We start from the raw sequence: 24,750 nt of genomic DNA, 5'->3' as shown, positions 1-24,750 counted from the left end.
TACTGAATTCCTCATATTAATTTTGTTTGTCAACATAAGGTAAACTGTTCAACTTTCTTTTTTGAAACAATAGCACTACTTGATGCTTTTTCATATGGTTTAATGAGGAGGAAATAACTCTTTAAATCCCAGTATGGAGCTCTCAGCAGTTGCTCAGAGAAAATTTCTTAAAGCACTTGAACTTGTTCAGTGAGATTTTTATGGTTTTGAGGAATAGACTTTTTATACAAACACAGCGTGCAGCTTTAAGAGTTTCCATGACACTTTGCTTTCATTTCAGAGCTTCCTCAGGCTTATTTTTTACCTGCTTAACAGCATTTGTTTTATTTTGCCTGTGTTTTAACTGTTTTTAAGCATCTCTTTACCCCACTAGAGGACAAGCCCCATAAACGCAGGGACTAGTTGCTCTCTTCCTTGATACTTTGCCCATAGAAATTCTCAATAAACATTTTCTGAATTGAGTTAAAACTGTTGGTCTTTTGTGACCTGAAGAATATGCTAATTGCATGAACACTTGGAAACAACAAGTAAGCAAGGTTCAGTGTCAGCTTTAATAGGATGTTGTAAGGCTATATCATGAATAAATGAAAAATCATACATTTAGTTGTTTTCTTTTCATAAGTCCCTTTTATTGAAATATGTGTATACAAGTTGTCACTTAGGCCTTGATGCAGATTTGTCATTTGTTAATGATAGAAGTTTTTTTGGAAAATTTTTTACTAACACAGAGGATATAAAACGTGTAAGGTCTTTCATGCTATGGATACTCTAATAGCTTCCTTGAGAAATAACTTTGCTCTTGGTTTAGATTTTGGGGAGAAAATAATATGAACTTATTTCTAGAAATACATTTTATTTATTTAAAATTTATAATTAATGTAATTCTTATCCTTGAGATTCATCTTTAAAAATCAGAAGTAAAGGATTCAGCACTTTGTAATGTGACATGAAAATTTTAAGATAAAAGTCTTATTTTTCAAAAGTTTAGTATTATATTTAAAGCCTGATAAGCTTGCTTTTGAAAATCTGTTGTAATTCTTTGGATGTTTATTTAATATTTATAGGTAGCTCATGAAAAGCTGATGGAGAATGGCAGCTGTGAATTGCATTTTTTAGCTACTCTAGCTCAAGAGACTGGGGTGTGGAAAAACCCGGTACTGTGCACTATTCTTTCCCAGGAACCATTGGATAAGGATAAAGGTAAATTTTCTAGAGAGCAGAGAGAAAAAAAAAGAATCATTAGACTAGAAATAAGTACTTAAAACTGTTTTGATATAATTCATCTCAAGATATTCCAAGAAGGACCATTTAATTAAATTTTATGTGAGGTGCTTAAGGCCCTTCACCTTTTTTTTATTGGGGGAAGATGTGTTTATAGGATTATATAATCTTAGAGTAACAGTTTTTTTCTCAACATTATTTTATCAGAGGAATTCCCTCTGCAACATCCTGACAGGTGGCAATCCAGCTTATATTTGATAACTAACTTATTTGACAGATGGAGAAGCAGAAACAGGGTAGTGAAATGATTTTCCTCAGAATAAGAAATTAATGCGGGAACTCTCCAGTCTTCTGTCTCTGAGATTAGTAGTCTTTCTCAAACAGCTTTTTTCTCAGACTTACTTTATCCTGCTTTGTTATTATTGTATGAGCTTAGGCAACAAAGATCCCAGTCAAACTCAAAACTGGCAGGTAGCCTATCAGAATTAGATGGCTAAATCACTAATATGTATAACACTTAATGTTCAGAATTCAAAAATTGTATGTGCTACGAAGAAGAGCACAATTATTGTCTTTGGTACTTTTCTTGAGATTATTTAGGAAAGTGCCCAGATTTCACCCCAAGTTTTCCCAAGGTATTTAACTAGAGAAGTAAATAAGCTTCTTCCATTGTTTATTGATGTTTTCTTGTTGATTGATGGCAAACTCTAGGTATTTTGCTGTATGATAGCAATTTCTGAAGGCTCTGAGAAAGGAGTGTAGGTTCATTGTTTGTTAACTCTTCTGGTACTTTGATATTTACCAAAAGGCTTCTCAGCTAATCTCGAAACTTCTCTTCAAGCTGGTTGTTCCTACCTGACTCCCCTCTTAACATTTCTCCGCATTTCTGGATAGTTTTAGCAGTGTTATCTGTTTCTTAGTTTTCACCGAAAGTTTATTTTTATTACCTCCCTTCCTTTGTGTATATCCACAGATTAGCTACATTGTTCTCAGACCCTCATTATTTAAAATAAGAAGAACAACAACGACATTTAAAAGTTGAGAATCTTAGAGGTTGTTTTGCCTTTGGCATATTAGTTTTTTATCTACAATATATTACCACCACCATGTTTTTATTCTTTTAACCAAATTATACTTTTTAGTCTTCCCAGCTTTGGAAATATTGGACGTATAATATATTAATAATAATATCAAATTACATTGTATAGTTCCTTACAGTTTGAAATGTGCTTTTATGTGCATGGTTTCATTTAGCCTTCACACTGATCCTGGGGAAAAAGTGGGATCTTTACTGTCCCTGTTTTACAGGTGAGAAAATGGAGGCTCAGAAAGATTAGTTGTCATTTCTACATCACATTGTCAGTGATGTGAGGTAGAGCCAGAAAGATTAGTTGTCATTTCTACATCACATTGTCAGTGATGTGAGGTAGAGCCAGGAATTGAAGTGAGGTCCCCAGCTTCTCTCCTTTTTATATTATGCCACGTTGCACCCAGCCTAATAAAATAAAATTGCACCTAGCTTAAATAATTAAATCCTTTTTTCTGTTGTCGGTTTCTGAAGACTGTCTTTGCCAAACTCACACATTATGCTAACGCAGGAAAATGGAACCTTTACCTTAGCAGAGATTTAAAATTTACCTTAAAAGAATATGTGCTCAGTTTCCTTATTTGTTTAAATGTGCCTAACATTGTTTCTGTTAACAAATGTCTTTGCCTATCTCTGTGCTGCTTTATTCCATGGTCTTCACATGGCATAGCTACTGGAATAATTTGGACTGTGCAGGCAAAAGGAGTTTCTACAATAACAGATGGATTGTAGGTAGCCAGCTTTCAATACAACTCGTGAAGCAACCAGAGAGATGTTACATGACTGAGAGACTCTGCAGCCATAATCTTTACTTGGTCCTCCATTATTTAGAATACTTCTTTGATGGGAGTTAGTCTGTGGGTAATCACATAGACTAGAAGTGTATGTTTATTTCCTCCTTTGAAAAACTTGAAGGGAATTAACATTTTACACATACATGCTAATTGATTTATATTTTCAAATTGGATGCTTCTACAGCATGTGGAACTTTTAGCTTTTTATATGATATATCCAGCCCCTTGGTTTAACCTACACTAGGCTATAGCAAGTTTGATGAGAAGAGCTAGAGCTCAGACAGTAATCAGTACACCGTAATAAGCTGTGCTCATTAGTTTGTTTATAGCAAAGCCTTTGAAGTTTTGATGTACTATTTGAACAGTAGATGATCCACTTAATCTTGATTTGTTTTAAATAATTAATTTTTATTGACTAATTTTAGAACTACTAAAGCCCAGATAAACCAGGAAATGCTCTTTGATTTAGGGACTGACGGTGTGTGGGACTAAATTAAAAATGCTGGTTTCACCTTAAGGTTTTAGTATCCTAGAATAAGATAACTCTAGTAACTAAATCAGCATAATTCAAGTAGATGTCCATTGAATATCACAGGATCTTTAGGCTTACATATTACTTTTGCTTTTCTTTAGTTATCTCAGAATTGGAAAGGCACTGAATGCACATTTACTTTTTACCCAATTTTAACTCCCTTCTAAAACATCACTGATAAATAAATGGGCCTTTGCTTGAAGACTTCTAGAGAATGGTAACTATGTAATTCAGTCCATTCATAGCCTGCTATTAGATAATCTTCACTGTGTAAATTGTGAAAAACTACATTCTTAGAGTTGCCATCCTTTGGATCTAGTGCTACCCCTAAAGCCATACCTAACAAAGTACAAATCCCTCTTTCGTGCCATAGCAATTGAGATGCTTAAGGATCGTCATCCTGTCTACACTTAGTCTTCTTTTATTCTAAAGACTAAAAGCCGTCCTGGTGTGGCATGATTTTAAATCTACAGTCATGATTCCTGACCTTTTAGTGCATTTTGTTTGTTGTTCTCACTCATGTGTAGTTCTCAAAACTTATGTGTACCCCAAATGCTATCTGGCAGGCTCTGAAGTCATTGGTACTCTCATCCCCTTCATCTTAGTGTGACTTAAGATGACGTTACCTTTTTGGGTGGCCTTACTCTCACAACTCAATGAGGTTACTAAAATCACAAAAATTTAAAAAAAAAAAACTGCTCTTAAATTATTTACATTTTTATATGTTGTGTTTTGGCACACAAAGTAGTCTTTTTTTTTCTTCTTAATTTCACTGTCTTAGATCCATTCTGCCTCTGCAACTTGTCAATATCATTTAAAATCTTGGTTTTATTAATTCAAGATTTTTGTCCTTCCCTGTTTAAGCAGATCTTATTAGCATACACTCTGTTTGCATCCAAGGTCTTTTTTTTTTTTTTAATTCATTTTATTTATTTTTATTTTTGGCTGCGTTGGGTCTTCGTTGCTGTGTGTGGGCTTTCTCTGGTTGCGGCGAGCGGGGTCTACTCTTCGTTGTGGTGCACAGGCTTCTCGTTGCGGTGGCTTCTCTCATTGCGGAGCGCGGGCTTCAGTAGTTGTGGCACGCGGGCTCTAGTGCTCAGGCTCAGTAGTTGTGACGCACGAGCATAGTGGCTCCGCGGCATGTGGGATCTTCCTGGGCCAGGGCTCGAACCCGTGTCCCCTGCATTGGCAGGCGGATTCTTAACCACTGTGCCACCAGGGAAGCCTGGCATCCAGGTTCTTGATAATAACCATTAAAAAGGTCATATCCAAAAACCTACCCTATGGGGTACTTATAGAAATCTTCTTGCTTGCCTTCAGTCTTTTAGCCAGTGCCCTTTGATTATGGTTGTTTCATCAAATAAACCTATTTCCTTATGTCTGGTCCATGGCTCTCCTTTTTGTCTATCAGGATTTGGTGAAAGACCACAAGAGGTATTTGGCTAGAGTTGTATTAAAGTAAGATTGTTTAATATTGAGGTTAGTCTGACCTAATTAATTTTTAAATTAACTTTTTATTTTAGAATAGTTTTAGATTTACAGAAAAATTGTGAAGAGTTTCCAAATAATCCACAACCATTTTTCCCAACTGTTAATATCTTACATTAGCATGATACATTTGTCACAATTAATAAACCAATATCAATACTTTGTTACTGACTAAAGTCCATACCTTACTCACATTTCCTTAGTTTTTACCTAATGTCCTTCTTCTGTTCCAGGATCCCACCCAGGATACCATATTACATTTAGTTGACATATCTCCTTAGGCTCCTCTTGGCTGTGACAGTTTTTCAGACTTTCCTTGTTTTTGATGACCTTGACAGTTTTGAGGAGTACTGGTCAGGTATTTTGTATCCCCTCAATTGGGATGTGTCTGATGCTGCTCTCATGATTAGAACTGGGCTTATGGGTCTAGGGGAGAAAGACCACAGAGGTAAAGTGCCATTGTCATCACATCATACCAAAGGTACATATAATCAACATGATTTCTCACTGTTGGTGTTCACCTTGGTCACCTGGCTGAGGCAGTGTGTTTGTCAGGTTTCTCCACTGTGAAATTACTTTTTTCCCCCCCTTTCCATGCTGTACTCTTGGGAAAGAACTTACCTTGTACAGCCCACACTTAAGAGGTGGAGAGTTAAGCTCCACCTCCTCGAGGAGGCAGTATCTACACAGATTATTTGGAGTTCTCCACAGGAGATTTGTCTTTTCTTCCTTATCTGTCTATCTATCTGTTTAGTCAATATGGACTCATGAATATTTATTTTATACTTTGGTGATAATCCAGTACTACTTTATTTTGTTGCTCAAATAGTTCAGCTTTGGCCCCCAAGAACTCTTTGAGTTAACTTCTGTGACCCTTTGACATATCCCCATCATTGTGAGTTATGTTTTTTGTTTGAGTACTTCCTTGTTTTCTGGCACTAGAAGATGCTCCAGGCTTATCGTGCATATTTCCTGCCCTAATCCTAGAATCAGCTATTTCTCCAAGGAACCCTAGTTCCTTTTATTGGAGAATAGTATTGATATTAGAAACCAAGACCTGGCAATTGGGTGTGCTCATTGCTGCTGAGATGTCATTGCCTCTAGGACCTCTCGGCAGACGAAGTAAGAAAATATATGTAAGTATAACTAATCTGTGTATGTACACATATCTATAAATGTTTCTATATGTAACCAGCTGTATCTATATTAAACTAAATGTGAGAGTTTATACTGATGTCTCCAACTCTAATCTATATCACATGTATCATTCTAGCCTTCTCTTCTTGCTTACCTGTAACCTCTCACTTCAATAGAATGTCATATAATTGGAATCATACAGTATGTAGCCTTTTCAGACTTACTTCTCTTACCATTGGCCATCCATATACTTAATCAATCCTAGTATACATGTATAGTGGTTTCAGAATTGATAACCTCTACCCCTGTGGGTACGGTTCCTCTTTCCATTATTCTTGCTGACTCCACTCATCCAAAGTTAGGTGAGCACCCCATTTTCTCACCTCTTTCAGTGAAGTTCTTTCATTACATTTGTAAGACAGATTCTTTTGCCATATTCTACGTTCTATCCTGGGCTTCCCAACCTCCTAAATATTTTTTTTAATTTGCATACCTTGAGTCCTTCTTCATGCTGTAAAGTTCTATGGGTTTTGACCAATGCATAGTATCATGTATCCACCATTACCGTATCATACAGAATAGTTTCACTGCCCTAAAAAAAATTAACTGTGCTTCACCGACTCAGCCCTCTCCAGAACACCTGACAACTACTGATCCACTTACTATCTCTATAGTATTGCTCTTTCGAGATTGTCATATAATTACAGACTTTTCAGTCTAGCTTCTTTCACTTAGCAATATGCATGTAACATTCATCTATGTCTTTGTGTGGCTTAATAGCTCGTTCCTTTTTATTGCTGAATAGTATTCCATTGTGTGAATGTACCATAGTTTGTTTATCCATTCACCTATTAAAGGACATCTTGTTTGCTGCCAGTTTGGGGCATTTATGAATAAAACTGCTATAAGTTTGGGGCATTTATGAATAAAACTGCTATAAACATTGGCATGCAAGTTCTTGTGTGAACATAAGCTTTCACATCAGTTGGGTAAATACCTAGGAGTAAGATTGCTAGGTCATATGGTAGGACTATGTTTTGCTTTGTAAGAAACTGCCAAACTACCATTCTGCATGTTGCTCTACATTCTCACTGGCAATTGGTGTTGTCTATTTTGGGAATTTTAGCCATTCTAATGGGTGTGTAGTGATATCCCATTGTTGTTTTAATTTGTGTTCCTGTACTGGCAAGTGATACTGCACATCTTTTCACATGAGTATTTGCCATCTGTATATCTTCTTGGGAGAGGCATCCATTTATCTTCTGCCTGCTTTTTAATTGTGTTGTATTCTTATTTTTTAAAAATTTTTATTGGAGTATAGTTGATTTACAATGTTGTGTTAGTTTCTGCTGTACAGCAAAGTGAATCAGTTATACATATACATGTATCCACTCTTTTTTAGATTCTTTTCCCATATAGGTCATTACAGAGTACTGAGTACAGTTCCCTGTGCTATACAGTAGGTTCTTATTAGTTATCTGTTTTATATATAGTAGTGTGTACATGTCAATCCCAATCTCCCAATTTATCCCTGCTCTCCCTTTCCCCCTTGGTAACCATAAGTTTGTTTTCTACATCTGTGACTCTGTTTCTGTCTTGTAAATAGGTTCATTTGTACCATTTTTTTAGATTCCACGTATAAGCGTATCCATACGATATTTGTCTTTCTCCATACGATATTTGACTTACTTCACTCAGTATGACAATCTCTAGGTCCATCCATTGTTTTCTTATTGTTGAGTCACAGTTCTTTGTTATATTTTGATACAAGTCCTTTAGCAGATAGGAGTTTTGCAGATATATTCAGTTTACTCTGTGGCTTGTCCTTTTTCTTTACAGTGCCTTTCAGAGAGCAGAAGTTTTAAATTTTAATAAAGTCCAACTTATCATTTTTTTCTTTCATGGATTGTGCTTTTGGTGTTTTATCTAAAAATAATTACCAAACCCAAGGTCATATAGATTTTTCTCCTGTTTTCTCCCAGAAGTTTTATAGTTTTGCATTTTATATTTGGATCTGTGATACATTTTGAATTAACTTTTATAAAAGTGTAACCTAATTTATGTTTGATGAATCTGTCTTGGCTCTTAACAGTCATGCTTTTTTTCCTGACCACTCACAAGCCATGTTTTTAATATATTAATTTTGAGACTCTTAGGAATATATCTATTCCTCTAGTCTACAGTTTGCAAAATGTACCTTAAGCCCCATTTTGAAAATTACATCTTCCCATCTATTTCCATTTTCTCCATTGTTTGTTCTACCTTTTCAATTTAAAGCTTTTTATCAGAACCACCATAAGAATAAAGGAATCCTCTTTTTCTCTGTCATCATAAATAATACATAATCAAACCCAAGGAGCAGGCCCTTCTGAAGAAGTTACCCATCTCCACCAATTTGATCACATTCAACTTTTTTGGTGAGCTAGGGGTCATCTTGAGTTTTAGCTGTAATAACAGTTCGCATAGGTTAGTACCAGGTGCTGACACTCATGGTGCACGCATCCTTGGTCCTGAGCCTGCTGCTTTTCCTTCTTTTGTATATGTCATTATTGTAAAATCTAAGCTCTGAAAGAGCTCCCTATTAACAGTCACACTGAATTCCTTCAGCCCTTTCCCTTCCACTTCCATTGTGGAATAATTTGCAATTGCATAAATTGTATTTTTATCAGCTTGCCCGTTCTTTCTTGAATCCTAAGCCCTGTGGTTCTCTCTCTTTTTTTTTGAACCCCTTGGTTTTCAAAGGAAATTTCTAAAGCTTCAGCTTTTCCACAGTACTTATAAATCCTCCAGAGCTTTGTGAGAAAATGTCTTCTTTTCAGTAATAAACTTTGCATTTTAAAATGAGCAGGGAAAAAGTGCTGCTAGGTTTACCTGATATTAACATACGTAAAATGTAATAATATTTTAAAGGGAGAGGAGATGGGAGGAGAGAACAAATGATAACTAATAATTTCCAGGTAAATAGTGTGAGGCCAGATCTGATTCCATGCAGCTGAATTTGTTTTCTAATAGTAAATCTCCAGTTCTTTTGCTCATTGATACTTTTCCTATATTTTTCATGTGTGTGTTTATATCTTTACCTGTCTATGTAGAGAATACCAAAAGGGGTGATTCTGAGACCTAGACTTACATCTGTTGATGGTTTTTTTCTGTGTGTGTTAGGACATTTCTTATAGAAAGTCACTAAAAAGAACACCTTATCGACTATATACATTTAGTACTCTTAGAAATACAGTTTTCTTAACTTGTTTCTATTTGGTTGTCTTTTTTTTTTGCCTTGTCTCTCCCTTTTGCTCTTAACTGACCTTCTTATAAAAAATAAATCAGTGGAGCATTTTAGATTTTATTTTTAAAAATCACTGCTAAATTAGATTGCCTTGTGTTTAGGTTTTACTTGTGTATAACCCTTATTAGATCATTGAGGATCAGTGACTCTGGATAGAATTAAGCTGATAGAACTTAACTGCAGTAAAATTGTGAAAGTGTTCACTCTCCCATTTCAGGCTGATGCTTTATTTTGCATTTTGTTAACCTTAATAATATTCTACTATTACATAATGAGATATAATATAGTGACCACCAAGATTTTATTTTTACTAAAAATGATTTTAAAACATACACTAATTGGCTTTTCTAAACATCCTAGAAAAATTCATTATTTCTGTTCTAATGAGTGTATTTCATAATGATGTTACATGGATAAAGTTGTCAGAATTTAATCAAATGTAATAGTAATAATTCAATCTTATTTCACACAAATTTTAGGGTTACATATTTACTAGGTTCATCTATATTATGGAACTTTTTTTAATGTTTAAAAATTCTGATTTATATCAGTCATGTCAAAGAATCAGTTATGATCATAATGTTTCAGACTTAATGACAAAGCAAGCAACATGATTTAAGAAATTCTGAAATCTTCAAGTGAAAATTCTATTTCTTGTGTATGTAGCTTGTTCTTCCAGGAAAAGGTGAGAGGTCAGGTGAAGATTAAGACTGTCCCTAACTGGTAATTTGAACGCTGAAATATACTTACCTTAGAGCAGTGGTTCTTAATCCTGGCAGTGCTTAAATCGCCTGGAGAGTTTTTAGACATACCTGTGCTGGAGGCCTACCACAGACCAATTAAATTAGAGTCTCTGGCTTTGAGCCCCTGGTATTAGTACTTTTTAGAAGTCAAGATAATTGTACAGCCAGGGTTAAGAACCACTGATGTAGAGCTTAAAGTGTTATGTGTTTTTTTGTGTTTTTTTAAAGATGAAAGTTACTTTAATTTATTTTTATTTATTTATTTATTTTTGGCTGTGTTGGGTCTTCGTTTCTGTGCGAGGGCTTTCTCTAGTTGCGGCAAGTGGGGGCCACTCTTCATCGCGGTGTGCGGGCCTCTCACTATCGCGGCCTCTCCAGTTGCGGAGGCCAGGCTCCAGACGCGCAGGCTCAGCAGTTGTGGCTCACGGGCCTAGTTGCTCCGCGGCATGTGGGACTTTCCCAGACCAGGGCTCGAACCCGTGTCCCCTGCATTGGCAGGCAGAGTCCCAACCACTGCGCCACCAGGGAAGCCCCAAGTGTTATGTTTTTATTAAATTTCTGAATTTGGATTTTTTGTCTAACAATGCTGAATTGATTTTTAATGCATTTTTTTCTTGTGGTAAAAAAACAACATAAAATGTACCATTTAATCATTTCGAAGTGTACAGTTCAGTAGTGTTAAGTATGTTCATAATGTTTTGAAACAGATCTCCAGAACTTTTTCATCTTGCAAAATTAAGCCCTGTTTTAAACAACAACTGCCCCCTTTCCCCATCCTTCACTCCCAGCCCCTGGTTAATCAACATTCTACTTTTTGTTTCTATGACTTTGACTACTTTAGATACGTCACAGAAGTGGAATCATACTGTATTTACCTTTTTGTGAGTGGCTTATTTCACTTAGCATAATGTCCTCGAGATTCAACTGTGTTGTAGCATGTGACAGGATTTCCTTCTTTTTTAAAGGTGAATAATACTGCATCATATGTATATACCACATTTGTTTATCCATTTATCTGTTGATGGACATTGGATTGCTTCTGCCTCTTGGCCCTTGTGAGTAGTGCTGCTATGAACATGGGAGTGCAGATATCTCTCTGAGACCCTCCTTTCACTTCTTTTGTGTACATAACCAGAAGTGGGATAGCTGTACCACATGGTAGTTCTATTTCTAATTTTCTGAGGAACTTCTATACTGTTTTCCTTAGAGGTTGCATCATTTTATAGTCCTGTCAATAGTGTACAAAGGTTCCAATTTCTCCACATCCTCACCAACACTTATTTTCTGTTTTTTTGTTTTGTTTTGCTTTGTTTTTGATAATAGCTATTCTTTTGGCTGTGAAGTGATATCTCATTGTAGCTTTGCTTTGTGTTTCTCTGGTGATTAGTGACGTTGAGCATTTTTTCATATGCTTGTTGGCCATTTGTATATAATCTTCAGAGAAATGTCTATTCAAATCCTTTGCCCATTTTCAATTGGATTATTCGATTTTTGTTGTCGTTGTTGAGTTGTAGGAGTTCTTATATATTCTGGACATTAACCCCTTATCAGATATATGATTTGCATATATTTTCTCCCATTCTGTAGGTTGCCTTTTCACTCTGTTGCTTCTGTCCTTTGATATGTAAAAGTTAACCTTGATGTAGTCTCATTTGTTTTTGTTGTTGTTGTTGTTGTTTATACCTTGTTATCATATCCAGTAAATCACTGCCAAATCCAGTATCTTGATGCTTTTCCCCATTGTTTTCTTCTAGGAATTTTATAGTTTTGGGTCTTATATTTAGGTCTTTAATTCATTTCAGGTTTGTTTTTTTATATGGTGTAAGATAAGGGTCCAGCTTCATTCCCTTGCATGTGGATATCCAGTTTTCCCAACACCATTTGTTGAAAAGACTATCATTTTCCTATTGAGTGGTCTTGGCACCTCATTGAAGATTATTTGATCATATAGTGAGGGTTTATTTCTGGGTTTTTTCTATTCTGTTGCATCGCCTACATGCCTATCTGTGTGCCAGTTTTGATTAGCTTTGTAGTATATTTGAAGTGAGGAAGTGTGAGACCTCCAACTTTGTTCTCTTTCAAAATTGTTTTGGCTATTTGGGGTCCCTTAAGATTCCGTATGAATTTTAGGATAAATTTTTCTATCTCTACAAAATAGCCATTGCAGTTTTGTTGGGATTACATAGAATCTGTAGATTGCTTTGGGTAGTTGGACATCTTAACAGTATTAAGTCTTCCAGTCCATGAACATGGGGATCTTTCCATTTACTTGTGTCGTCTTTAATTTCTTTCAGCAATGTTTTGTAGGTTTTAGTGTACGAGTCTTTCACTCTCTTGGTTAGGTGTATTCCTAAGTACTTTATTCTTTTTGTTGCTATTATAAATGGAATTGTTTTCTGAATTTCCTTTTCAGATTGTTCATTGTTAGTGAATAGAAATGCAACTTATTTTTGTGTTTTGATTTTTATATCCTACAACTTTGCTAAATTCGTTTATTAGTCCTAATAGTTTTTTGTTTTTTGGGTAGAATCTTTAGGGTTTTCTACCTATAAGATGATGCCATCTGCAATCAGATGATTTTATTTCTTCCTTTCCAGTTTGGATGCCTTTTATTTCTTGCCCAATCAATCTTGCTGAATAAATTTTAAAAGAAAATATAAATTGTATTTTTAAAAAGAAATAGGCGATGCAGATTCATGTAGGCCATGATGGTAATTTTGGAATTTACCCTTTGAAGGCAGAGGGATGCCACTTGGGGGTTTTAACTAGGAGAAGACAGTCGAGTGTGTGCTTTAGGAAAAAGAAAAGGCACCCTCAGTCCTAGTGGAGATGTGATGGAAAGAGGAAGAGTGGCTGCAGAAGACTAGTAGAGTGCAACAAAGTGGTCTGATAGATAAATGATTTGGGCTGGGAGGTGGGGGTCAGTGAGTGGTTGGCGTAGGGATGGAGAAAAATGAATAGGATTGAGTACTTAGGAGTTAGAAGTGACAGGATTATATGGTGGATTGTAGGTTAGGATGAGGAGGAGGCAGAAGAGAACAATTTTAATGCCAACTCTTAGTTCTGGGTTGAGATACCACATACTGTGGTATAGAGATTTTTGTATGCAGAGTTTGAGGTGCTTGTGAAACTGCTACCCGGAGATACTGCAAGGGGAATTGTGAGCAAATCTTGAGTGTGGAGATATATACCCAGTAAACAGGTTGACTCCACTTTGGGGGGGGGAATCCAGGACCTAGTCCTAAGTTTTGGTGCATGGTACATGATCAGTTAATATTTGGATAAAGATTTATCACAAATATTCAACTTATATATTGTAATATATTTAAAATTATCTTCCATGTTTTTCTTTTTTACTATTATGTAAGTAGCATTTTATGGGAAGAAGGCCATTATTACTTTCTTAATTGAACTGGCTGGGTATCATTCATTTACATTGCCATTTTATGTCATCCAGCTCTCGATAGGCTTGAATGTAGTAAAACCTGCTTTTTTCCCCCAAGTACATAAATACAGACAAAATAGATAAAAAGGCTACACAAGTAAAATTCAAAGTATTTTTTCGTTTTCTGGGTTGGGGATGGGTAAAGCAGGGTAGGGAGTGAAATTTTATGTGACTAGGTACTCAAGGATAAAGATAACAAAACTTGTTTCATAAGTCTGGTAGTCTTTGATGTGCTATTATAACTCTGTAAGGAAAACATGTCCTGGAGTAGAGAGAAATAGAGAAAGATACAGAGGAATTGGGACAAGGAAAGCAGTAAAAGAAAAATGGAGAAAAGAGAGGGGGAGTGAGGGGAGTGAGTTTCCCTCCCCTGAGGGAGAAGTTCTGAATTGAGTGTTGTTGAATGTAATCTAATTTTGATCTGTTTGAAACATGAGCTTCAGAATACATTATTACTTTCCTCTAAAAGCTAATGCTACTTCACAGCTCTTTACTGCTGTGTAGTGCTGTTCTGATAACTAGTAGACACACTAGTTAAATAAGATTTTTTTTTTTTTTTCTCATCACACCAATGTGTTAAGGCGGAAGTTGCAAGACCCCATTATTCTGGTCCTCGTTCTGTCATTAACTGGCTTTATGACCCTAGAAGGTCACTTGCCTTCTGTGAGCCTCAGTTTACTCATCTGCCAAATGATGGAGCTGGACAAAATGATCTATCAAGTTCCTTCTGCTCTAATATTCTGTATTTCTTTGAAATCAATTTTGCCCTAAGTGTGGCAAAGGTTTCCCATTGTTTAAAAAAACACACACACAAGTATGTTTTTGGAATGTATAATAATAGCATATATTTTACTATACTTGTTAGTACAGAAATTATTTTGTATAATTTGTCGTTCTAACTATACATGCTGCTCTTTGAGATTTTAGGGACTATTTGAAATTCCTCCTATTAAGATTGTCATTAGTTTTGTTAAAAATCTTGCCACCTTTAAATAATGTCTTTGCCATGATCTTCAGAGTTTGTTGATTATGAGTTTTTGTGGGAGTATTTGAAATAATTCCCAGACTTTTTATTGCTAGAGTTTCCTGGAAACTCAAGCTGTATTTTAAAGTCTGTGACTTATAGCCGGAATAACTTTGTTTTAACTCTTCTTTCCTTAAAGTTGTCATTGAAAATCTTTACAGATTTTACTTTGGCCATTGAACTAAACTGTGAAAAGGTATTTGCCATATAACTGTCTTAACCAGGATCGTGTCATATTAAAAAAAGAAAAGTAATGCCCTGTATATGTCAGACATATCATCAGAGGCACCAGAGGGTTATGCAGATAGTGTTATTTATCTGTGTTCAGTCTTTATACTTTTTGGTTTAGTTTAATATGTAAAGAATAGAGAGTAGCAGATACAAAGGTCTAGACTTCAAGAAAAGGATGAAATTTGTGATCCTGTGTTAAATTGCTTACATGCTCATGGTTTTAATACTGAGGAGCCGTAATTATACTATTTTATAGAAGAGCATTTTCATAGTGGAGTACAGTTAGATCTAAATAATAAAGGTACTAGAGGGTAGCAAAGGATATTTAAAGAAGGGAAGAACATCTCTTATTTTCCATCTTCTAACCCACAACTTACTTACTAGGCATGTCTTCCAGTCTGTTCACAAGTGAGAAATTGTGTATTTTATAGTATTTATAGGGCATTTAAAATTTTATTACTGAAAGCCTTCCAAAGGTTTCCAGCTAGCCATCACCAAGTAAATCGTGTTTTTAAACACGATTTTCATCCTGGTAAAGAAAACTTAGGGAAAAGTTTAAATTTGCATTTGTTAAAATTTAAAATCTCCTTCACCAAAAAAAAAAAGTTAAATTTTTATTTGTAGTTGATCAAACAAGCACTAGGAGATTTAAGATTTCAACAGAATAGAATTTTATTATGCAAGTGTTGAGGTTTGTTGATTGGTATTTTAAAAACCCACAGAACTTTCAGCAGACTACCCCCACCCCCTTATTTATTTTTCTGTAGATATTTAAATTTGTTCTGAAACACTCATTAAGGCAAGATAGACTTCACCTTTGTAAAATGAAAAATACATCAACAGTATTGAACACAATATTAGCTGAATTTCATCTTCTTGAATATCCAAACATCCTTCTGTGGTTTCCCATGTAAGTGTGTAATGTCCTAACTCTGCAAATTTCTAGAAATGCTAACGCCTGGTATTCAAGAATAAATGCTGTGGGGAAAAGAATTTAGTACAATTTTAATAACACTGAGTTTCAGAATTCAATGCAAAATTATTTTTAAAATCAGGAATTTAACTCACCTCATTGTAAATGGTACTTTCAGGGGCAAAAATATTTAATGCAGCTCTAAAAAGTTAGCAGCATAACTCCTTCTGCTTATAAGGTCAAATATTTTGTGATAGCCTGAGACTAATAGGAAACTGCAACAACAACAAAAAAGAGTTTTAGTTTCTGTGCTTTAAAAAAATATTCCTTATAAGTATTTGTATTGCAAATGAACTATTACCAAATGTTAATAATCTATTATGTCTTGTTTTTTAAAGTGAATGAATTTTTAGCTTTTGAGGGTCCCATCTTGTTGGATATGAGAATTAAACATCTAATCAAAACAGATCAGTTAAGTCAAGCAACTGCTCTAGCAAAGCTGTGTTCTGACCATCCAGAGATTGGTACAAAAGGTAGTTTTAAGCAAACTTACCTTGTCTGTCTTTGTACATCATCACCAAATGAAAAGTTAATCGAAGAGGTGAGTATCTTTTTTTTTGTTAGTAATTATTTTTTAAAGTCAAGAAAATAATTTTTAATTAGATTAGAATGTCTTTGACTTCTCTTTCTCTTAGTGAAGAGCCGTTGTTGTCAGTCTTAAATCTGGGGTGTGCTCTTAGATAGTGATTCTAAGCAGCTTTCAGAGTTATAGGTAAACGTTTCATCTGGCTTCTATTTTAAATAATTTGGCTCTTTTAACTGCTTTGGCTAAATTATGGGAAAGATGGTGGTAGCTTAATTTAGTTAGGATGTTTATATTTATTAGTGTTTGGGCCTTAATTTCAGTTTTACCTGACTTCAGGGTACTTGCAGATTTTTTTCTAACTGGCTAATTTAAGTAACTTAAAAAATTTATATGACTTCCCGCTAGGAGTACTTTCTCTCTCTCTTTCTCTCTCTATATATATCTTTCTCTCTTTATCTATCTATATATATAAATATTTTATTTGCATACTTAATGTAAAACTTTTTCTTTGTAAGACAGGTGATTCTGGTTTTTTTTTTTACTTCTAGTTGGCATAAAGCATAGTATTCATGTATTTGTGTATCTTATACTACAGAATTCAAAAAGTAGAATCATGATCCAAATGGGAATTTTGCAATTGGAGGACTCATAATTCCAAAATGAAGTTGGAGACAGGGTAGGAGAATTGAAAGCTGTTGATCAAAAAACAGGGAATATGTATATAAAGAGTATAGATAAACTATAATACATTGGACAGTGTTGTGTGAACATTTAATGTACATGTGTCTTATATCTCTAATATAAGTATCTTTCGATTCCAGAGCAATAGAGAATGGAGAACAAAGGGATTGTGGGACAGATTTTAGGATATACAAAGGGAAAAGCTGAGATAAACAACAGAGAAGACAGTTAACAGAGCATGCATGATCCCCTGAGTAGTCAGAGAGAGATTGTAATCAGAGTCCAGAAGAAGGATAACCTCGGACAGAAAGCTAAATGCCCACATGAGGTTAGAGGTTGTAATTATAATGGTGATTGACTTTTCTTGAGAATAGAAAATAAAGAGGAAGATGATAGCCTTGGACTGAGATTAGAAATAAGCCTGTTGTGTATGTTGAGGATAATGAGGATACTGGGAGAGTGATGCCTGGTAATTTCTAGGCCAGGTAGAGTAGAGCCAAGGGCTCTAGCTTAGGGGAGATATCATTAGTTTAGACCTTAGCTGTTTTTTTCTTTAATATTTCTCTTTTGTCTCAGGTAATGGCTTTTTAATCGCTGTATAACAGGAGCTAAATAGAAGATTGAAATTTTCGTATTAGTTCAGGATAACTTTGTAGACAAGTTCATTGGCAGATGTATCAAATTTCTTGGGATAACAGCCTTTGAAATGTGTGTAACATTGTTTTTTAGTCTTTAAATAAATTAGTTATTGTGATGCTGCATCTTAGATATTTTTCAGCTCCACTAAAGTTTTCATTATCAGTTCAGTCCCAGCCCTTAAGTCAATCTGTCCATCCGTCCATCCTTCCTTCAGCAGATTTTATTAAGTAAGAGATTAGATGTGTGCTGTCTAAACACTGAGGGGATTTAAAAGTAAGGCATAGGTCCTACCCTAAAGAAGCATGCCTTCTAGTAGGAATCTATCTAAAGACAGGGTGGTTAGGTTAACTTTGAAAGTCCTGTTTGAAGTTGAAGACTATGAATTTGTAATCTCCAGGAAAAATCTTTATTTCTAGCTGTCTTGAATAATCAAAAAATCTTGCAATACTGAACCTAAATTCCCTTTTGGTCTAATTATCCAGAGTTAAGTAGCAGCAGCCCAGCTTGCTCTGGGAGAGCCTCAGAAAAATTCTCTCTGAGGACCCTGGGTATCTCTGATGTCATATGAAATTATTTTTTCCTTCTCTTGTTAAGCAGGTGGAATTAAGATATTTCATGTTCTTTAAGCAGAGTTCACTAAAGCCTCTTTCCCACCCCAGGAACAAAACTAGATCACATAGTGTAGAACGGGATGGGATATGTGTAAGTCTACACATTCCTTGTTAAAAATCCCTTTTTGCTTAGAGATTGTTTGATTACTCTTTTATGTTTCTATTACAAACATATAGAAACTGGTTCTTCATTGTTGCAAGTGGAGTAAGTTGTCTCGTTATTTCTGCCCCAAGGAAAGGTAATCACTTTGGAACAATTGCCCAGACATTGCCCCCTTCAGAAGAGGTGTGCTACATGACCCACTTCAAACATTCACTTTACCTGTCTGGTTCTTGTAAACATTTGAGGTTTTTACCCATTCCTTAGAGTAGTAGGCAGGAATAGATATTGGAAAGAGTCAACCATGGTCTGGATCTGTAGTCCTTTTGAGGAAATCCTTGTCCAAGTGAGCCAGTAGACAAGGGATTGACTATTTCTCAGGACCCTTTCAGTGTGATAGAGGTAGCAGAGGAATGGGACTGAGATGAATGTTTATCTGGCTTCTCTATAGAAGGAATGGACTTTGGCCTGGATTCTTGGTGTAGGTGTAAAAATGAAGTTAGCATTGTTTATTTTATATCCAGTATTTCTATTGGTTTTGTCGTCAAAATAAACACATAGATGTTAAAAAAGTAAAATCTTCTACCTTCTGTCTCTCTAACCATTATTTCCCCATTTAATACTCCTCTGACTAATCATTAAGTGTGAAATTTGATATTTCTGATATTTTTACATATACACACACACACTTTAAACATACTTACACATACCCTGGCTGCTGTTCACTTTTCCTCCTCTTAGTTTGGACATCTTTCCATATCATTTCTTATAGATCAACCTCATTCTTTCTCATGGCTGCATAATTTCATAGTATAGATTTGTAATAATATCTTAGCCAAACTAGGGGACATTTAAATTGTTGCCTTGTCCATACATCCTTTCATTCTTCTTGGGGGTATACTGGTAGGGTAAATTTCTGTAAGTGGAATTGCTGGATCAAAGAACCTACACATCTTAAATTAATAAATAGGGCCGTACTACCATCCAAAAAAAGATTATGCCAGTGTATACTCCCATAAACAGTATATGAAGTTTTTTTCTTTCCTAACGCTATAGATTATTCGTCTTTTAAATCTAGCCTAAGATTTTGCTACCCTGAGAGTATAAAAAAAAAAACATTAGCTAATTATTTTAATGTGACAGGTTTACCATTTAAGTCCTTTTCTAGACGGAAAGCAATTTCATTTTGATAAGCAAAAGACTATTCCTAAAATATGTTAAAGCTAATACATTTTAAAAGTACACTTGGTAAATGTATGTAAAATATTGATGAAGTGTTCTTTATTTTTTGAATATCTTGCAGAAAGAGCCATATTAAGACATGGAAGTCATTATTCACATTTTTGAAATGATTTTTATGCTTTACAAAGGGATTTAGCATAGTATATCTTTAACAAACAGATCATTTTAATTGGCTTTAAAAATTTTATTCATATTTCTAAATTTTCTGGTATTAGATTTTTACTCATTTTTCAAAGCAATACAAAATAGCTATCTATAATGTATAAATAGTTCTTATATAGGTAATATATTGGTAATCCTTACTTTATGCTGCCTTGGATTATAAAAAATAATTCTTGCTCACTGATGGCTAAATTTGACCTGTATTTCACTTGCACAATTTTAATTAAGCCATTTATTAGTTTAGGTTTCATTTTCGCTTTAGTGTCCTATTTTTTTCAAGTGGGCCATCTAGTGGCAAATCGGGAATGAAGGCTATCAAATAGCACATAGTAAAACTTGTTTCCTTAGTATACCTATAAAAAGTGAGGTTTTCTGTATTATTGAATATAGCAGATGTTTCAGTTGGTATGTTGTATATAAGTGGATAAATTTATAGAGGCTACCTTACATAGATACAAATATATATTTTTAACTATTAAGTATAAGCTAATGTAGGTAATATCATTGGGAAAATAAATTTCTTTCCTTATATATAATGTACACATTTTGCATTATATGAGAATTCAGTAAGAATGGCTTAGGTTTTAGAAGAACAACAAAAAAATATTTGATTCAAAATAAATCAGACTTACAAGATGTAAGAATTTTTGTTAAACCTGAACATGTAAAATCAATATCTAGCAAGAAAGACCCTCAATATGCTTGTGCATGTAGAATTCTAGAAAGAGCACAGACTTTGAAGCGAGACCTGGGTTGAAATCTTGACTCTGCTAATTAAGGATGTAACTTTGAGCAAGTAACTTAACCTCTCTGCGCCTTATCTCTAAAAAGAAATAGTATTTACCAGGCAAGCTATCATGTTGATTAACAGTGCTATTTCTGAAGAAGCTGACACAAATGAATAATAGTAGCTGCTGTTTACTGTGTTTATTGACATCTTATGTATAAAATGTTAATGATACCTACCTAGTAGAAAAGTTACGATTAAATAATAATTACATACATATATAAAATGTCTAACAATGCATTTAACTTATTGTAGATATTTGAAAATATTAATTGTATAAATATATATTGTTCAGCCCTTTTTGTGTTTGTTTACATAGGGTCACTTAGAGATAAAGATTTGTAAGAAAGAGGCAGACAGAGGAGTAGTGGAAAGAGTACCGTGCCAGGGAGTTCCAGGACTTAGGTTTCAGTCGTAACTCTGACACTAACTTCATACTTCCTTTAAGAAATCATTGTTGTTAAACACATAGACTCGGAGTTGGGTCTTTTCTTATCTTAGTGTTTTCTAGCTCAGTGTAATGTAAAAAATGGAACCTCTGAATCTATCCCCATGCAATCTTTATCCTCATTATCAAAGATCAACCTCAAGATTACCCTCATTCCCATTCAGACACTTGTTTAATCCTAAACACGTTACATTTTACACATACACACACTTTTCCTGTACTCAAAAAGTAATGAGAGGAGACATAGAAAGTCAACAAGGAGGTGTATAGTTACCTCTGTGGTACATGGGTGCTAGTGGCCTGTATTAATCTTCAATTCTTTTTGCCATTTGTCAGTTGTACCATGTTGGAATTAATCTTTCTAATTCTGTGGAACACCAGTGATTTGTGACTGTTTGCTGTTTGTCAAATCCTTATCTTACAGCAAATACTTGTAGAGATCATAGGTAAATTCTGTTTGTTTTATGTAGTAAATCATTGTAATGAGGTTATAAATTTTAATTTAAAAAAAAAGCATTAGATGTAAGTGCATAAGATGTAAGTTAAATGAAGCAAGTTGCCTTCATCTAGGTTATACTTATGCATGCATGACTGTTGACAAGCTTTGAGATGGAATGAATTTATATGAAAAGAAAAATAATGGAGATTTATAGAAAACTGAGGTGAGCTTCATTTAAAAGTGGTATAGCTACATAAAATGTTTCATATTATACTTTTTTCCCCTCCAATAAATAGACACTTTGTTTTTTTAGTCTATATCCAGTAGACATTTCTGTCTTTTTGCTGATTCTAATGCTTTTTTTTTTTTTTTTAATTATTAGCACCTTTAATTATTATTTATTTATTTTTTGGCTGTGTTGGGTCTTCGTTTCTGTGCGAGGGCTTCCTCTAGTTGCAGCAAGCAGGGACCACTCTTCATCGCGGTGCGCGGGCCTCTTCACTATCGCGGCCTCTCTTGTTGCGGAGCACAGGCTCCAAACGCACAGGCTCAGTATTTGTGGCTCACGGGCTTAGCTGCTCCGCGGCATGCGGGATCCTCCCAGACCAGGGCTCGAACCCGTGCCCCCTGCATTAGCAGGCAGATTCTCAACCACTGCGCCACCAGGGAAGCCCTCTAATGCTTTTTAAATTACTGGGTAAAGGGGAAGAAATACAAGTAGCAGCTTTTCTTTTTCAGTATTATAGACCTGATTTAATGGGTAGAGGTTGCTTATAATTAGCATTAGTTATTTACATGTAAATGAATGCTTATAAAGGTCTTGAAAATCGTTGGTTCTCTGACTTGAAGAAAGATTATTTCTTTAAACTGCAGCCTAGTCATGACAAACTGTGAATTGATAGTGTATGAGTTAATGAGGTTTTACTGATGAACATGATCTGTAAATATCTAATAAAAATTGTAAAGTATATTACTATATATTCTAACATAAAACCATTTTATGGCATATTTCTATATCCTTTCCCTGTAGATTTCAGAAGTTGATTGCAAAGATGCCCTAGAAATGATCTGTAACTTAGAATCTGAGGGTGATGAAAAAAATGCTCTTGTCTTATGCACTGCATTTTTATCACGTCAGCTTCAACAGGGAGATATGTACTGTGCTTGGTGAGTTGATTTTATTTTGAAGAGAGAAGTTTGTTCAATAAGATTACAGGATAGGTTGTGCAGATAGCTTAAGAACACATTTTTAAAAATCTTTTTAGTGTTACAAAGACAAAAAGCTTATTTTCAGATATTATATGCTGTGCAAACTGATTATCAAGTAGTTCATATTGTAACTTTAAAAACTTTATATTAAGGACCACACAACTCCTTAGCATACCAGCAATGATCATATAATGATCAATTATGATTAATTTTTAAATGTTGGAAGATGAAAGAAGGGCTTATGTCTAATGCCACAATAAAAATTTTTTCAGACATGTAAGCAACCTCTGATTTAATGTTTGTATTTTTCCTCTGCATATTGCAGACTTTTTTACTACATAACTAGCTGCTAGTCATTTATGTATAGAAATATAGTTCATTTCTGTGAGGTATCATTCTACTTCACTAACTTCATAGTACATTTCCTAGTGGGCAAACGTGTTATATATAATCCTTTGGGAGGACACAGCTAACGGAGATGATGACTTCAGTTAACTCAAAAAACTTAAGATCAACTGTCTTAAGTTAGTGTTAGCTAAAACTGACAATTTATGTGGTCAGTCGACAGCATTATTAGTCTTCAGTGTTGTGTTGGTATTGTGGAAAAACAAAAGAAAATTTAGTTTACAACGTTCTGATATTTAAGGATATTTACCAAGTGACACACGTCATATAAATCAATATAGAACAGGCAAGCTAAATAAATGGTTGTATAATCAAAAAGACTAAAGTTCATAATTATAAAGGTTTTCTGAACAGTTGAGCTCAGTTATGAAGGAAAAATTGTATATGCGATACAGAGAGGATTGAGATAAAAGGCAGGTAGAAGGATTCTGAAGGGAGAATAAATAACATGTATTTATTGAGGACAAGTAGGTTTTCTATATAACATAAATATTAATGATGACTAAGAAATTAATGTGTTATATCGGTTTACAAAAGGCATCAAAGTCTGGGTTTTATATGAAAAGCAAAAGCAGTCTATTAAAAGCCCTTAGTAGAAGGAGGGCAAAATAGAAGTTTATGTTCAAGAAACACTGTTTAAGACTAACAGTTGAGAATGGATTGGAGCCTGAACAGTGAGGGCCAGTTGGGGGTAGGAAGTGGCAGTACAGGTAATTGAGTTGAGATAGGAAAATCAACTAGAAAGCCAGTAAATAGTCCAGCTGGGAAGTTATGAAGGTTTCCTGTGGATGTGGGGTGGGGTGAGAGAAATGATGAAGATAACAGTCTTGAGGATAGTAAAAAGCAGAGGCTGATAGATAGGATCAGTGATAATGATGCATTAAATTAGAAGAACGGTGAGCTGGAGAGAATGTTAATCATCTTTTTCATATATTAAGTTTCAGGTTTCAGAAGAGATCAAAGTGGGGAAGTCTTATAAAGAACTAGAGAGGTGAAAGTGGCCAAGACTGGAGAGACAGATTTTGAAGTCCTCAGTATGAAGGTTAAAATCCAGTAAATGAGCAAGTTATTCAAGTTGATGGTGGAAAGGGCACAGTTTCTAGGAGTGGAACCTGAGGAATTAATAGGAAAGGCCTGTATGGAGGAGAATACTTGAGGGGGGAAGTTGAAGCAAGGAAGAAGATTTTGTGGAAGTTAACTATGGAGGACAGAAGAGAAATAGGACAATAGGTAAAAGGGAGGAAAGTTCATCAGTTCAGTAGGATTACTTTCTAAGAAAATATAGTGTAATTGCATTTGAAATAAATTTCAAAGTTTATTTTTCAAAGTTTCTTTTTTTTTCCACTGCTGTGGCACAGATTAGTTATTTTCTTCTGGGTTCTGTGTCATCCTTGATTCTTAACATTATCTAATAATTTAAATTTAAGTTAGAAGGTAAAAATTAAATGCTTTTTAAAAATCATTATGCCATTGAAGCTTTTTATATATACACACACATGTTGCACTTTCTTATTACTTTAAAGTTCAGATGTGGCCCAAA

General features: G+C 34.8%; 1 protein-coding gene across 3 annotated transcripts in view; it reads left to right on the top strand.

Moving 5' to 3' along the window:
- Positions 1 to 24,750, top strand: part of ZNF292 (zinc finger protein 292) — an 89,224-nt gene that overhangs the window by 49,089 nt on the left and 15,385 nt on the right. For 2 of the 3 annotated variants that reach the window (XM_068551498.1, XM_068551497.1), the window contains 3 exons: positions 1,065 to 1,200; positions 16,300 to 16,502; positions 22,627 to 22,763. In XM_068551498.1, coding sequence (XP_068407599.1) covers positions 1,065 to 1,200; positions 16,300 to 16,502; positions 22,627 to 22,763 — 476 coding nt within the window. The remainder of the gene's footprint in view (positions 1 to 1,064; positions 1,201 to 16,299; positions 16,503 to 22,626; positions 22,764 to 24,750) is intronic. The other variant, XM_068551499.1, reaches the window with a different exon arrangement.

The sequence above is a fragment of the Eschrichtius robustus genome, chromosome 9, assembly GCF_028021215.1.
Source record: "Eschrichtius robustus isolate mEscRob2 chromosome 9, mEscRob2.pri, whole genome shotgun sequence".
NCBI classification, from domain to species: domain Eukaryota; kingdom Metazoa; phylum Chordata; class Mammalia; order Artiodactyla; family Eschrichtiidae; genus Eschrichtius; species Eschrichtius robustus.
The sequence above is the reverse complement of the archived record's forward strand: the minus strand, read 5'-3'. Positions and strand labels throughout refer to the sequence as shown.